The sequence below is a fragment of the Amphibalanus amphitrite genome, unplaced genomic scaffold (genome assembly GCF_019059575.1).
Source record: "Amphibalanus amphitrite isolate SeventyFive unplaced genomic scaffold, NRLGWU_Aamphi_draft 000528F_arrow, whole genome shotgun sequence".
NCBI classification, from domain to species: domain Eukaryota; kingdom Metazoa; phylum Arthropoda; class Thecostraca; order Balanomorpha; family Balanidae; genus Amphibalanus; species Amphibalanus amphitrite.
The window spans coordinates 267048-281993 of NW_024882022.1; the positions used below are offsets into that span (position 1 = coordinate 267048).

General features: G+C 50.8%; 2 protein-coding genes across 2 annotated transcripts; both read left to right on the forward strand.

The window, feature by feature from the left end:
- Positions 1-9499: 9499 nt before the first annotated feature.
- LOC122393298 lies at positions 9500-13027 on the forward strand. The gene is made up of 2 exons (XM_043389197.1): positions 9500-9625; positions 11799-13027. Exons 1-2 carry the CDS (start codon positions 9601-9603, stop codon positions 13025-13027), a joined length of 1254 nt encoding a protein of 417 aa, XP_043245132.1. The 5' UTR covers positions 9500-9600.
- A 305-nt stretch (positions 13028-13332) lies between these two features.
- On the forward strand, positions 13333-14712 carry LOC122393299. The gene has a single exon (XM_043389198.1). The coding sequence runs from the start codon at positions 13333-13335 to the stop codon at positions 14710-14712; it is 1380 nt and encodes a 459-aa protein (XP_043245133.1).
- Positions 14713-14946: the final 234 nt, after the last annotated feature.

Genomic DNA, 14946 nt, shown 5'->3' on the forward strand with positions numbered 1-14946 from the left:
TGGACACTCGAACCTCGTCACCGGACTCTACTATTGGTGCCGTGTGGGTCGCAGGACCATCCGGTCCGGGACATTTGTCCCGGACGTTGAGACACTCGCTCTGTGTGACTCTGCCTGTGAACACCCGCTTCGGCCGATGCGGTGCGACGCGGTTGCCGATTTGTCAGCGTGGGTGCCAGTCCGGTGCTGAAACCGACGAACTGCTATCATGTAAGTCCGGCAGGGCGTCGCCGGTCATTCGGCGGCCTTAGATTCTCCAGCCTATTGAATGCTTTATTTTTGGCGCACTAACATTAAATCTGAATATGTCAATTGATCCAAATATCTCGGTAAATGTTCACCTGCAAGTAAATTTCCGCCTTCAGCATTATTTTGCGCGCTCTTCAGGCCGTTCCAAGCATTCATTTTGTAGCCGTTAGCGTTTGGTTCCCTTTGCGAAGTTGATTTTCGTGTGTGTGTGTGTGTGTGTGTGTGTGTGTGTGTGTGTGTGTGTGTGTGTGTGTGTGTGTGTGTGTGTGTGTGTGTGTGTGTGTGTGTGTGTGTGTGTGTGTGTGTGTGTGTGTGTGTGTGTGTGTGTGTGTGTGTGTGTGTGTGTGTGTGTGTGTGTGTGTGTGTGTGTGTGTGTGTGTGTGTGTGTGTGTGTGTGTGTGTGTGTGTGTGTGTGTGTGTGTGTGTGTGTGTGTGTGTGTGTGTGTGTGTGTGTGTGTGTGTGTGTGTGTGTGTGTGTGTGTGTGTGTGTGTGTGTGTGTGTGTGTGTGTGTGTGTGTGTGTGTGTGTGTGTGTGTGTGTGTGTGTGTGTGTGTGTGTGTGTGTGTGTGTGTGTGTGTGTGTGTGTGTGTGTGTGTGTGTGTGTGTGTGTGTGTGTGTGTGTGTGTGTGTGTGTGTGTGTGTGTGTGTGTGTGTGTGTGTGTGTGTGTGTGTGTGTGTGTGTGTGTGTGTGTGTGTGTGTGTGTGTGTGTGTGTGTGTGTGTGTGTGTGTGTGTGTGTGTGTGTGTGTGTGTGTGTGTGTGTGTGTGTGTGTGTGTGTGTGTGTGTGTGTGTGTGTGTGTGTGTGTGTGTGTGTGTGTGTGTGTGTGTGTGTGTGTGTGTGTGTGTGTGTGTGTGTGTGTGTGTGTGTGTGTGTGTGTGTGTGTGTGTGTGTGTGTGTGTGTGTGTGTGTGTGTGTGTGTGTGTGTGTGTGTGTGTGTGTGTTTGTGTATACCCAAGTGTTTGATGGTCATACCAGCCAAATATGTCATGCTCCCACTGCCACCCCTACTCCCCCCTCTTGAAATTGACACGTAACTTACAATATAACCCACTGACGAAACTAGACTATGATGGTGAATGAGGGGCTATAACGAAAGGGGAATGATCGAAGCGATGGGTTGACGAGGTCGGGTAGATGAGTAGAGTAGAACGGGGTTCGGAAATTGTGGTCTATAATTGGGTAGCAAGGCTAACAAATGATATATCTTGGTCAAATATCAAGGGGAGTGGGTCGATTTGAGCGTTGAGGATCTGGGGGTTGTCCTCTTATTACTTTGCTATTAACCTGCCGTCATTAGCTCATATTAACGCTTGGATGACGTCAACTGACAATACCAGATAATTTCAGTAATCAACATCTTGTAAAAAAAAAAATCTTCAGAGCTCAGCATGCCATTTGACGGTAGTTCTCCTGTATGCAGTCGCAATTATCCGGATAGTTGTTACTCGCTAGTGGGTCTCAGTTTGCTTATTCATCAACTGCAGCTCAAGAGGTCCAAAATGAAACACCTTTCCAGATTTGAAGTAATGATTGAGCGTTCGATTTTTCTGTTTGTTTTTCGTAGATGACTCGTTAACGGATTAACGTATATTGTCGAGTAATTTGGGGTTCTCAAATCCGCAACAAGTAAGTCAATTGATTGCATACAACTATAATTCATTGAGCCAAATCGAAACCAGCATACTATGGTTGCAACAAAATCGTTCGAGTAACCGGCCCTATCGATTTTCTGATTACCGCGGTTCGAACTAAACCTGTTTCGCCCCATCCCTCTCACATTGATGAGAGCCATATTTCATTTTGTACTAGCATAATTTATAGTAGCGAGGTATTCAGAAACTGTGCAGTGAGTTCACTATTGACGAATTAAAAATCAAAGGTTGATTTCACGAGAACTGAAGTAAATAACGAAAAGCAATGAAAACTTGAGTTTACAGACCGTAATTACTACTACCGTAAAATGGGGTGTTAAGGGACAGTGGGGTGTTAAGGGACAGTTGCATGGGAAAAAACTTTGAGTCATATTAACTTCCTAATTTGAGAAAGTTCAATAAAAACTTCAATGTGGTAGTTGACACTGTTTTGCTCTTGACCATAGGAGAAAATGGTATGGTTTTTCATGCAAGTGATTTGGTTCAAAAATGGATTTGAAAATCATGCTACATTTTCACAAAATTGAAACATCTCCAAAACTCTGTGTGTACCACATAAACTGGTGGGTGTACAGGGAAAATGAATGCATAGGTGTATTGTCACATGTATTGCACATGTTTCCTGAAAAACTTGTGCAAATCCACCCATTCATTCATCATCCTCTTCCTCTTTTCCGGGTACATGCATATTTTGAGGTGGATGTGGGGTGCTAAGGGACAGGGAAGAAAAAATAAAAAATAACATCTAAATATAATTTAATTAAGTAGGCATGGAAAACACCAAATTCCACATAAAATGCTGGCAAGTTCATGCTTTTATCTCTAACACATCTTAAGTTATGTAACAAAACATCTCAATACTCTCTTTTACAATGATGGGTCAATGGAGACTGATGTAGGTAAATGTGATGTCATCATAAAAAGGCTCAAACAAAGAGGGCAACATAATGACAAGTAAAACGCCTTTTGGGCGACCAACGGAGCGAGCGAGAGGATGGGCCTTGCACGTGCGAAATTGCGAGGGGGTACCTCCAACTAACTTGTGCACTGCACCCTACTAACCGGTCTTTAGCGATGTGCCAAATTTCAGCGCAATCGGCCTAGCCGTTCTCGAGATCTGGAAGCGGCACACTGCACGTGCGCACGTGCAAGCGGGGTCCAAACTGACTTTTGCACGGCACCCTACTAACTGGTCCCCAACCGTGTACCAAATTTGAGCGCAATCGGCCCAGCCGTTCTCGAGATCTGGGAGCGCCCCCTGCACGTGCGCACGTGCTGTAGCACCCCAACCTTAACACATGCAGATGAATTATGTGATGGAGACCTAACTGTGTACCGAGTTTCAATTCAATCGGCCCAACCGTTGTGCCGTTATTGAGGTTGCAATTTTGGGGGTTCTTAAAAAATGTCCAACTTTACCACGCGCCACGTGCGGTGGTTGGCAAGAACGCATGGTGGCCATCACACCACAGAACTTTTACGTCCAAGTGACATTCAGTAAAGAAGACCGCTTGTCAATCGGATGTCCCGTTCCTAAGATATAAGCTTTTGAAGAGCGTCCCCACGGCCGGCCGGCCGGCCGGCCGCTCATACTCAGGATTTTCCCTTAATTCAGTATGAGACTCCGCTCGCTTCGCTCGCTCCGTAACAAGTGACTAGCTTCAACATGGGTTTTTATTGATGACAGAAGATTACTTTTTGGTTCTGTTTACCTTATAATTAGCACATTTTCCACAAGCGTAAACTGCATTACACGTAATTGGCTAAAAAGGTCATTAGTGGTGAATGAACCTGACTTGTTTTGTGACTGAATATGCAAAACATTTCAATAAATAAATTGTGTGCCCTTCCACACCCCAATTGTGGGCATTTGATGACCATTTCTTTGAATAATACAGGTGTCCCTTAACACCCCACATTGGGGTGCTAAGGGACAGTGATGAAAAATAATAAAATATAATATGCAGGTATAAATCTTAAAAACTTTAATGTGGCAGGCAAATAAAGCACCAAATTCCACATAAAATGCTGACAATTTGATACTTCTATCTCCAACCCTTCTTGAGTTATATAACAAAACACCTCAAAACTGTCCCTTAACACCCCGTTTTACGGTACAATATGATTGCAATCCACGTTCTGCATTCCATTTCGTAAGGCATAGTTAAGTGCGGAGTACGTTGGTTTTTAATCTTACCATAATTCTCGGTAAAAGCACGTTTTTCTAGATGTAACCTAGGCATAACAAAACGGGTCCACGTCAAAACAGCTAGTGACTATTGAGCTAGTGACTTTTGAGCTAGTACAAAAGAGCTAGTGCTTCAAAACAGCTAGTGACAACACAGCTAGCGCCAAAATAGCTAGTAATGCAAAATAGCTAGTGCATTAAATCAGCTAGTGACTAAACAGCTAGCGTCAATATAGCTAGTAGAGCAAAATAGCTAGTGCTTCATTATAGCTAAGAAATCGCTAGCGTCGACTAAAAACTAATAAGCAAAATAGCTCATTCGTAGAGCAGCTATTATAGATTCTTTCCCGACGAAGAGTCCCCACGGGTAGAAGGAGCAGAAGAGCACCGTAGTTTGACAAAATTATTTGGAATGCTAGGAGGGCAGAGGACGGGATCCCTAGGACAAACAACAAATTAGAAGCGGGGCACCGGGGAATTAAAGAGATGGCATATCGCGGGAAATACATATTTACAGTCATAGATATCTTGCATTTTTGAAGCGAAGTGAATGGGAAGGGAACAGAGGTCCAACGAAATTGCTATTTTGACGATAGCTATTTCGTCACTAGCTGTCTTGAGGCACTAGCTCTTTATGCTTCACTAGCTACTTTGACGCTAGCTGTTTTGTAACTAGCTGTTTCTAAGCACTAGCTATTTTGCTTCACTAGCTATTTTGACGCTAGCTGTTTTGTCACTAGCTGTTTTGAGGCACTAGCTGTTTTGTACTAGTTCAAAAGTCACTAGCTCAAATGTCACTAGCTATTCTGACGTGCACCCAACAAAACGCATGATCAGGAACAGGTATCGCGTCTAGCTTTAGGTATTACTGGTTAGCTTTCCCTCAAAACGTAAAAGCGACGCCCGCTTTAATTTTGTGATGAACTCTATCTTTCGGTACAGTGACTCTCAGCAGTGAAATTGATGCCAATGAGGCATTACGTCGATGTCAATTTATTCTATGGTCAATTGTTCTGTTATCTTTGTTGAAGGGCCCTCTTATTGTCTTCATTCAGTGCGTCTGGTAGATTTGGTTAACTACGTCAATATCACTCTGCCCAACTCAGTAGAATTTCCGTCGCACCGGCTCACTAAATTAGCCGTAGCCGCTTAGTTCAGGGGACGTCGCATCATTATCATTCATTAATGTCCTATACTCGTGGAAGGACCTTCATATAATCGGCATTCAGTGCGTATTTAGTAAACTACGGCAATATCACCCCGCCAAACTCAGCAGAATTCCAGGCGCGCCAGTTCGCCCTATTAGCGTCAGCCATTTAGGAGGGACGCCGCATTATTATCATTTATGTAAATTGTTACTGCAGCAGATAACCGAAAGACATTGCGACTAAGTCAATAAGATAAACAACTATTGCTCGTTGGCTCAATTCTTCTATTCAGCGACTAATTTACAGGACAACAATTGATTGGTTGAGAGAGACACATGGCCTAGCGTTCAGCCGCCTTGCCAGTAATGTAAGTTCAGTCGTCAGCATTATATCAAGTAGGGTAAATTATTACTATCGATGGTTATTATTGGCAACATGCTTTGCATCAGTGAGAGCTTCGACGAATCCACATAGAACATACGTGTCAGTGTGTGAAGCTTATTTACAGTAAAGTTTCTACAGTACCAGCCCAGATCTCCCGACTGCTCTGCGTCAGCGCTGGGTTTACTGCCCCCATAAATGAGACAGCGACGGCTGCCCATGCGTGGCCGTAATTACCTCTCTATGGAAGCGAGCTGAAGCGTGGTGGTACAGTATACACAATCGACTGGATTATACATTTAAATTGCCAGGGAATGAGAAATAAGATATGGTTCTCTTTGTTGGGGTCAGAGCAGCGCATTTGTACTTAAGGCAGTGTTGGTCGTTGCATGAGATATCAGCTGCATGTCTCCACCCATTTCCGAATGTCTGGGGTCATGCCATTGGCTGGCTGAAGGTCAGATCCAGTTTTGGGCCCGTACCGTCGTAATACGGCGGCGAGACGGGCAGGCGTCGTTGTTCGATTCCCTGCACCGCCCCTGGTGAGAAGCGGCGGCGCAGTGTGCGTGTCTGATTCGCTCGCCCAGATGAGGGGTGATGCTTTACGTTGACGCCGTTGTTTGATATCCGGGTGAATTTCGTGGTGGTTATTCCGGGCGATTCCCGAGGTGTTACAGATGTTCCGGGCGTACTCCCGAGGTGGTAAGATATTCCGGGCGATTCCCGAGGTGTTACAGATGTTCCGGGCGTACTCCCGAGGTGGTAAGATATTCCGGGCGATTCCCGAGGTGTTAAAGATGTTCCGGGCGTACTCCCGAGGTGGTAAGATATTCCGGGCGATTCCCGAGGTGTTACAGGTGTTCCGGGCGTACTCCCGAGGTGGTAAGATATTCCGGGCGATTCCCGAGGTGTTACAGATGTTCCGGGCGTACTCCCGAGGTGGCAAGATATTCCGGGCGATTCCCGAGGTATTGAAGATGTTCCGGGCGTACTCCCGAGGTGGTTAGAGTTCCGTGACCCGCAATAGGTCACGACAAAGGGGTATCGCATGTAACGGGGCTGTATGGTGGTGCCATGATTAGCCGCATGGAGGGGGCTACTAATTTCTGGGATCCTTTTCCGAAGTATGTTTGCTGCGTGAAGGTGATTATTATCAGCTCATCACGGAAGCTCCTAATTGCCTTCAGAGTGGGCTGACTCTGTAGTCAATTTCAGCTACAGGTTGCTTCCAGGATGACCTGAATAATGAACGAGAGGTGCATGCATGTACTAATGTCAGTTGCGGAAGCCCAGAGATGATGATGCTAGCTGCCCATCCCGACCATTTAACACTTGCCAAAAAGTCGGATGAACTACCCTTGATCGATATTATTTGTGACCGCTCTGAGCGGGCCTGTATTGCCCGGGCGTGTCCATCAGTAGCAGTGTCACCAGCTGCTCGTTTATGACGCTGAACAGTGAAATCGATACTCAACCCCAGAGAGAATAGGACGGCTCTCAGTACGGCCGACCGACAATGCGCAGGTGCCACTGCACTCATCGCTTAGTAACAATCCGAATCGATAATCGTTTTACAGCCGCGCCGAGCCGCGCCGAGCCGCGCGCGCCGCAGGACCGAGGAGGCGTCATTATATTGTGATGTTGTCTCGTTCCGCCCAGTACAGACAAGTGTCACCACCACGTACTTGACTGATACAACTTTGGCTCGGAACAAAACGAATTAGTAACTTGCTTATAGCCTGTTCTCTCCGCGCGTCTAGCAAAGTCTCCGTCAGGTCACCCGGGCCGACAAGTTTTACAAGTAAGACAGTAGTAGGCTGTGCAGGTGTGGCCGGGATCACTCGGCGTGTCCGCTGCCCGTTTTATGGCATGAAAAAACGAATCGATAGTTGTCGACGGAACTACCCCCCCCCCCCTCTCTCTCTCCCTCTCTCTCCCCCCTCTCTCTCTCTCACTTTCATTCTCTCTCTCTCACTCTCACTCTCTCTCCCTCTCTCTTCACAATCTCGCAACGCGCTTGTAGCGGAACAGTAAATGGGGCTATTGAGTTTTCCTGGCATTATTGGTGCGCTTTGTTTGGTCTAATTTACCTATGATGCGTAGACACTGAACGTTTACCGAGATATGAGAGTGCAAATTGACACAATTCAGACTTTAACAAAATTAGTCAGTCACGACAGCTTGTTGCTTTTATGCATTTTGGGCTTTGGGAATCTAAACTGCTTAATGATCTGCCGACAAACTGACGGACGAGCGTGAGAGGCGTTACGCGGCGGCGATGATGTTGAACAAAGAAAACAGGAAGACTAGTTGAGAGCATTACGACCAGAACCAAAGGAAACAGGAAGGAAACCACGACATGCCAATCAAAATCGGCATCGACACCTCAACATCGCATCATCACATCGAAATATCAATACATTAATCGGAAACGCCGCGTAACACTATCACTCCCGAACTTCTGCGCCAACAGTTCGCACTGCGAGCCGATGTGTCATCCCGCAGCACCCGCGCCGTGTCCGACGGCCGGCTGCAGCTGCCCCGGGTCCGCACCGAGTTTGCCCGCCGAAGTTTTCTTTATCGTGCGGCGAGTGCGTGGAATAGCCACAGGTAGTCAGCTGTCACTTGTCATGTAGGTATAGCACGGTTCTCACATGTTTTATATTCACTGTTTTATGCCAGTGTGTCATTTTTTATGTAGCACCTGTCTTGCCTAAGCGTTTTTACAATGTCTGTTTATTTGTCATTGACGTAGACACCATAAAAACCATGTCAATGGAGGGTCTTAATAAACTATGTATCAATCTATCTATCTATTTTCATGAAAAATATGCTTAGCCTTTAAGTAAAACGGTAGTAACGATAGATGCAGTGCCGAAGCTGTTAAAATTTCAACTGTGTTAAGCGGCAGGTAGGGGTCCTTTTCGAGCAACTTAATTTGTGCGTTTTTCTGTATTTCGTGTTTTACCCCAAATTTCTTTCAAAACTTTTCGAAATTTTTCAAAAAGTTTATTCAGGTCATTCACTGTTCAATTCCACATCAGCCTAAGCAAAAATGACAAAAAAAAAATGACCTAAAAAAATATCAAACGGTTTTCATTTTACAACGATTTTACTAAACCACTACCTTACTGTCTCAAATAGCCCCACTATCTCAAATAGCCCCACTTTACGGTACCATGTTTTGATAGCATGACTGAAACAGACTTTTTGGGTAGCCAGGAAATCGCATGCGAGTGTGCCCGCGACTCGATATTATTTGGTTGCGGTGATCGTCGTCGTGGCGGCGGCGAGAATCGGCGCGGAGCTGGGCGCCGCCGTAATGGGTGATGCCCGATACTGATACACGTGGACCGCGCCAGACAGAAAGAGAGGAAAGAGTATGTTATGATTTAATTGATATTTATGGTTCAGTTATGACCTAAATAATGTATTGTTGTGTTACTGCATTCTTTTGTTACTGATTTATATTTATTTATCGGAACTTTGGCTGTGATGTTTAGTGTACTTTTATGAATGAGCGCCATGATTACGAGCGAGCGAGCGCAGCGAGAGAAGTGGTAACGTATCGGAGCTCGCGACGATCACGGTACATTAGACGGTCGCGACTCGCGAGGGCTGGACGACAAGCAGCGACATCTACATCCATGCAAGTTTTAGGTCCGTAGGAGGACGATAGATGGCACTAGGTACGTGATGTAGAGATGGTCGCTATATCGCACTTATCAAAAGTGCTTCATGTACTAAGACGTACGTAAGTCAGTTCATAATTTATTAAAAAAATTAATAATAATAATATGTATATGGATAAATAACGTTATGGGTAAACCCCGCATCGCATCAGGAATTTGGCCACCTCTTGGGTAGCCAATAGCCATCTTCCATCTTCCTTTACGAGTGCGAAGCACAAGCGATTTAGCGATTTGCAAACGTGTATTTTCACGCCTTGATCACTACAACTGCCTCACCTGCCGCTGCAGGATGGTGCGTCGCCGGAAACAACCAGGTATTTTACCCTTTTGTAATTATTCGAGGACAACTAACGGTATGGCATCTGTGAAGGCGCGCCATTTTCGCCGCACGTCCAGTGCGATCGTACACGGGGCCCCACTCGGGGGTCTATTTGCTCTATACTAGCCCCTCTTCCTGCGTCGCAACCACAGCTCTCACTTACATGGCTCCTGCCTTTACATGGCTAACATCTCGCCTCTATGCAACAATGTCTGTGTTTGCCACCCGGGTTTTTCTCATGGGGTTGTTTGTTGTTGATATACTTAATCACAGGTTATCTGGGACAGTAAGGCATCGGTGGTTTAGTGGTAGAATGCTCGCCTGCCACGCAGGAGGTCCCGGGTTCGATTACCAGCAGATAAGTTTATTTATGGTCCGCCTACTTCTCACACGCTGACCACCCTCTCGCCCTTGATTAGCCAGCCCTGCACTGGCACCAATGACAGTTGAATCTTTTAATACGCCTCTCCCTTACAAACTACCAACGCCATACCGACCCTTACACAAGGTGGTTGCCCGGCCCGCTAACCTCATGCCCTCTGCCCGCTACAGATGCCCTTGCTGCCTGGCCCGCTGGCCAGACCTCATGCCTCAGCCCGCTGGCTGCCCTTGTTGTAGGCCCGCTGGCCAGACCTCTTGCCTCAGCCCGCTGGCTGCCCTCCTTGTAGGCCCGCTGGCCAGACCTCTTGCCTCAGCCCGCTGGCTGCCCTTGTTGTAGGCCCGCTGGCCAGAACTCATGCCCTCAGCCCGCTGGCTGCCCTTGTTGTAGGCCCGCTGGCCAGACCTCACGCCCTCAGCCCGCTGGCTGCCCTCGTTGTAGGCCCGCTGGCCAGAACTCATGCCCTCAGCCAGATGGCTGCCCTTGTTGTAGGGCCGCTGGCTAGACCTCTTGCCCTCAGACAGATGGCTGCCCTTGCTGCCCAGCCCGCTGGCCGGACCGCATGCCCCCTCAGCCCGCCGGCTGCCCTTGCTGCCCGGCCCGCTGGCCAATCTCATGCCCTCAGCCCGCTGGCTGCCCCGACTGCCTGGTCCGCTGGCCAGTACACCTTGTGTCCCTCAGCCCGCTGGCAATTATTAAAAGCCGGCTTACATTCAGACAAACCGAAGACCCTTAGATCCAAGAGTATACAACTACAATCGCAAATAGTTATGAGATCTAGGTACACAATACCATCAATTTGCATATCAACATTGCTTGATGAGCCCGAGCAAGATAGCCAACATGTTCACTCAGTACTGAGTAGGTGTCTTACCTAACCTCCTTTCAACGCTTTGGAAAGAATCTTAAATAAATAAATAAACGAATAAATGAATCCAATAAAACAGATCAACAGATGATGACTAAACTTCCCTCTTTTCTCTAGTTTGCATATGGTTTGGTTTCATACGTTTTCAGGTAATATGGTTTGCTTTAATGCGCCGAACAAGCAGCTAAACATCTGTGTTAGTTACTTTGTGCTAATATCGAGAAATTGATTCTAACACGTTTCAGTTGTAAGCACTCCGCAACAGCGTGAGAACAGTGGTTTAGCGACCTATGTTCACAGCACAAAGTTCTTCTGACTGACAGAACAAATTTTGGGAATTTTGAAGAAAATAAAAAGAAGAATTTTGAAGGTTTGGTGACACAGGAATGTTCAATCACATACCAGGCATCACCAGGTAGTTGGTTGTTGTGTCCTGTGTGCGTTTTCAGCAGCATTTGCTGTGATAATAAGCAGCAGCTAACTAACATTTGTCATTTTAATAGTGGAAAGGTCCACAGAACAAAGTTTCTACGTTTCCAAAACACGGTGAAGCAGGCCATTTCTGACACTGCTCCGCAATGGTAACAGCAGCCCTCATAACAGATTTACCGACTCATGTTCACAGCTATTTCTTCACCCCCCCCCCCCCCCCCCCATCGCTCATTCCACTCAACACCCTGAACACGGCCATCTCGATGGCCCGTTGCCCCGGCCCGCTGGCTGACCTTAGTGCCCCAGACCGTTTGCTGACCCATCGCCCCAGCACGCTGATCGAACTCGGCCTGCTAGCTCACCTCGTCGCTTTAACAGCTGGACGATCTCGCTGCCCCAGCCTTGCTGACCGAGCTCGGTCGCCCATGTCCCCTACACCTCTCACTACAGCCCGCCGGCTGACCTCGCCACCCCGATCACTACTTACAGGCCGGCAACAGACACGGCCAGTCTCTTCGTCCGCTGCACTGCAGGCAGCGCTGGCACCGCGCCCTCCCGCCGACCCCGGACCAGCCAGTCTCGGCACACCAGCACAAGACGTCGCTACGGACATCAGCTCGGACAGCCCGGAGGCAACGCCTCCTCGACGCTCGGTGACGCCGTCACGAGCAACCAGCCACACCCGCCGCCAAGGACCGGCCAGGACCGCCGATCGCACAGCCCGCCGATCGGCCAGCCCGGAGGGCACCGCCGCCCGGCACGGGGCGGAGTCGTACCGCGGTTCCAGCCGCGAACACCGACACAGGTCGGAAAAACGCTCAGCGAAGCGGCGCCACTGCTCCACCAGAGAGGCTTCAAGATACCGACGACGCCGCTCACCGTCCCTGCGAACGTCGGACTCCGACTGGACCGAGTCTGACACGCCGTCCGACTCTTCGTCCGACCACGGTCGGGTGTCGAGGTCGCGGAAGCGCTCCAAGACTCAAGGTCGACAGCCCATCACGGACTTCCTGGACATGAGTATCGTGCCCCGGCGGTCTCAGCAGCCCCCACCGCCTAGAGGCCTAAAGCGGCCGACGGTCAGCGCCACAGCCCTCAAGACACTGGCCGACCGCAGCAAGGTGGCCTCAGTAGAGGCGGTGGTGTTCCCGCACGCGCCATCGGACGGACCGCGGGGCGCTGCGCCGACGCGATACCCGCCGCTGAGCCCGGCGGCCTACATGCGGGGTGTCACCACCATCGCCGCATATAGAACGTACTTCTTTCCAGCCGCGGCGGTGCAATGGGCAACATACCTACTCTGGATCCAGAGCCGGGGTGAGAGCCTGCCCACAAGCGCGCTGCGCGACCTAGATGAGCGAGCCCGCACACACATGGCCACATACGGGGACGACTACCATGACGCTGCGTCCTTAACGGAGTGCACGGGATTGGCCGGCGGCCTCCCGCCACCCGCCGCCCCAACGGCCGCCGCCAGCAGCCGTTACGCCGGACCCGCCGCACAGCGCCCAGGGGGCGCCCCAAACGAACTGTGCCTCCGCTACAACGGAGCCGGCTGCTACAGCGGGGGCACGTGCAAGCGCCAGCACGCCTGCACCATCTGCCGCGGCCCGCACCCAGCCCGACAGTGCCTGATGGCGGCCCCGGGCCAGCCAGGGTCCATCCCCCATCGGCCCGCGCTGACCGGGCCGAGACAGCAGAAGTCTCGCTGGCACTAAACCCAGACGCGGTAAGCTCCGACATCGCCGCCGTCGGCCCAATTGACTCGTCTCCCCCACCCCCCACCACACCCATCGATGTCTCCGCGCTGCGGCAACTCGCCACCCCGGCTGTTCCCTCCATTTTGTTGCACCCGGTGCTCGACCGCCTTGAGCATGGCGCCGACATCGGCTACACCGGTCCCCCCGTCTCCACTTCCCGCCCCAATAACGCATCGGCCCGCGCCAACCCCACTGCCGTAACCGCCGCCCTAGAAGCAGAACTCGCCAGGGGACACACCATGGGCCCCTTCCCAACGCCACCTATGACTCCTTTCCGTTGCAACCCTCTCGGAGCCCGAGTGAAACCTGATGGCACCGTGCGTTTGATTCTCGACTTATCCCAGCCGGAGGGCCTGAGTGTCAACGCCCACATCGACAAAGATGCCTTCACCGTGCAATACACATCGATGGACGAAGCCATCCAGCACATCTACGCACAAGGGCCCCGCGGTGCCCTGCTCGCAAAAGCCGACCTCAAACACGCCTTCCGCCTGATCCCGGTCCTCCCATCTCAGCGCTGGCTGCTTGGGTTTCAATGGAATTCAACATTCTTCTATGACGTCCGCCTCCCTTTCGGCTTACGGTCAGCCTGCGCAATTTTCAACGACTTGGCTGATATCCTAGCTATCACAGCCCGCTTCCACGCCGCTCACCCGCACATTCACCACTATCTCGATGATTTTTTCTTCATCGGCCCAGCCGACTCAGCTGACTGCGAGCGAGCCTACGACGTCTTCCTGACCATCTGCGAACAGTGCAAAGTCCCTCTGTCCGAACAGAAGTGCTGCGCTCCGTCAACAAAGATGGAACTCCTCGGCTGCGTCCTCAACACAGCCAACATGACCATCTCCCTGCCGCAAGCCAAACTGCAGGCGCTGATCACGCTCCTCCGAGAGATCCGAGCCTCCCGCACTGTCCGTCAGAGGCGCCTGCTGAGTCTAGTGGGAAAACTGGTGCACGCAACAAAATGTATTCCAGCCGGACGCAGTTTCTTTCGTAGGTTATTAGACACCGCTCACTCTGTCCACCGCCCACATCACTGGGTGACGATCAGGCGAGACACCAGACTCGATCTGGACTGGTGGCTCGAAATGCTCCCGGACTGGAACGGCACCGCCCCCCTCATCCATCCCACCTGGACACCCGCGGCCGACCTGCACCTGTACACTGACGCCTCCACCGTGGGCTTCGGAGGGTTCTGCGGGGCGGCATGGTTCTCCGCGCCCTGGCCGGAAGCCACCGCAGAGTGGGCGGACTCCATCTCCTGGCTCGAGATGATCCCCATTCTCGCGGCCTGCCTGCTCTGGGGTTCCCATTGGTCCGGTCTCCGCATCTCCATGCACTGTGACAACTCCGGTGTCGTCGGCGCGTGGGAGAAGGGATGGTCTAAAGACCCGCGTCTCATGTCCCTCATACGACAGGCACTGTTCGCCGCTGCGCGACACTCTTTCGCCCTGCGCATCACGCACATCAATGGGTCGGAGAACGCCGCGGCTGATGCCCTCTCCCGGTTACAGGTCGCGAGGTTCCACCGCCTCCATCCGGCGGCGGAGACGTCCGCCACGCCGCTCCCGAGGCCGCTCACGGCCTTCCTGGCAGCGCCGGCGACAGAGTGTACCGCGGCCTCCGCCTGGCGGATCTAGACGCGGCGGCTCGACGGCTGATTCGGGCTGGATTAGCGCCGGCTACCAGGAAAATCTACCGTCGCGCCATCGCGAAGTTTCGCCAGTTCTGTCAGGCGCATGCGATTCACCCACTTCCTGCCGAGGAGAGCACCACTCTGCGCTATGTGACACACCTCTGCCTGCGCGGCGCGTCCAAAGCCACAGTGACGGCCCACCTCGCTGGCATACGACACTGGCACGTGGCCAATAACC

Excerpts from the sequence above, each read along its gene's own strand:
- LOC122393298 (XM_043389197.1), top strand. The coding sequence starts at position 9,601 with ATGGTGCGTCGCCGGAAACAACCAG. Across the intron at positions 9,626-11,798 it reads GCGTCGCCGGAAACAACCAG|GCCGGCAACAGACACGGCCA; the intron begins GTATTTTACCCT and ends CACTACTTACAG.
- LOC122393299 (XM_043389198.1), top strand. The coding sequence starts at position 13,333 with ATGACTCCTTTCCGTTGCAACCCTCTCGGAGCCCGAGTGAAACCTGAT.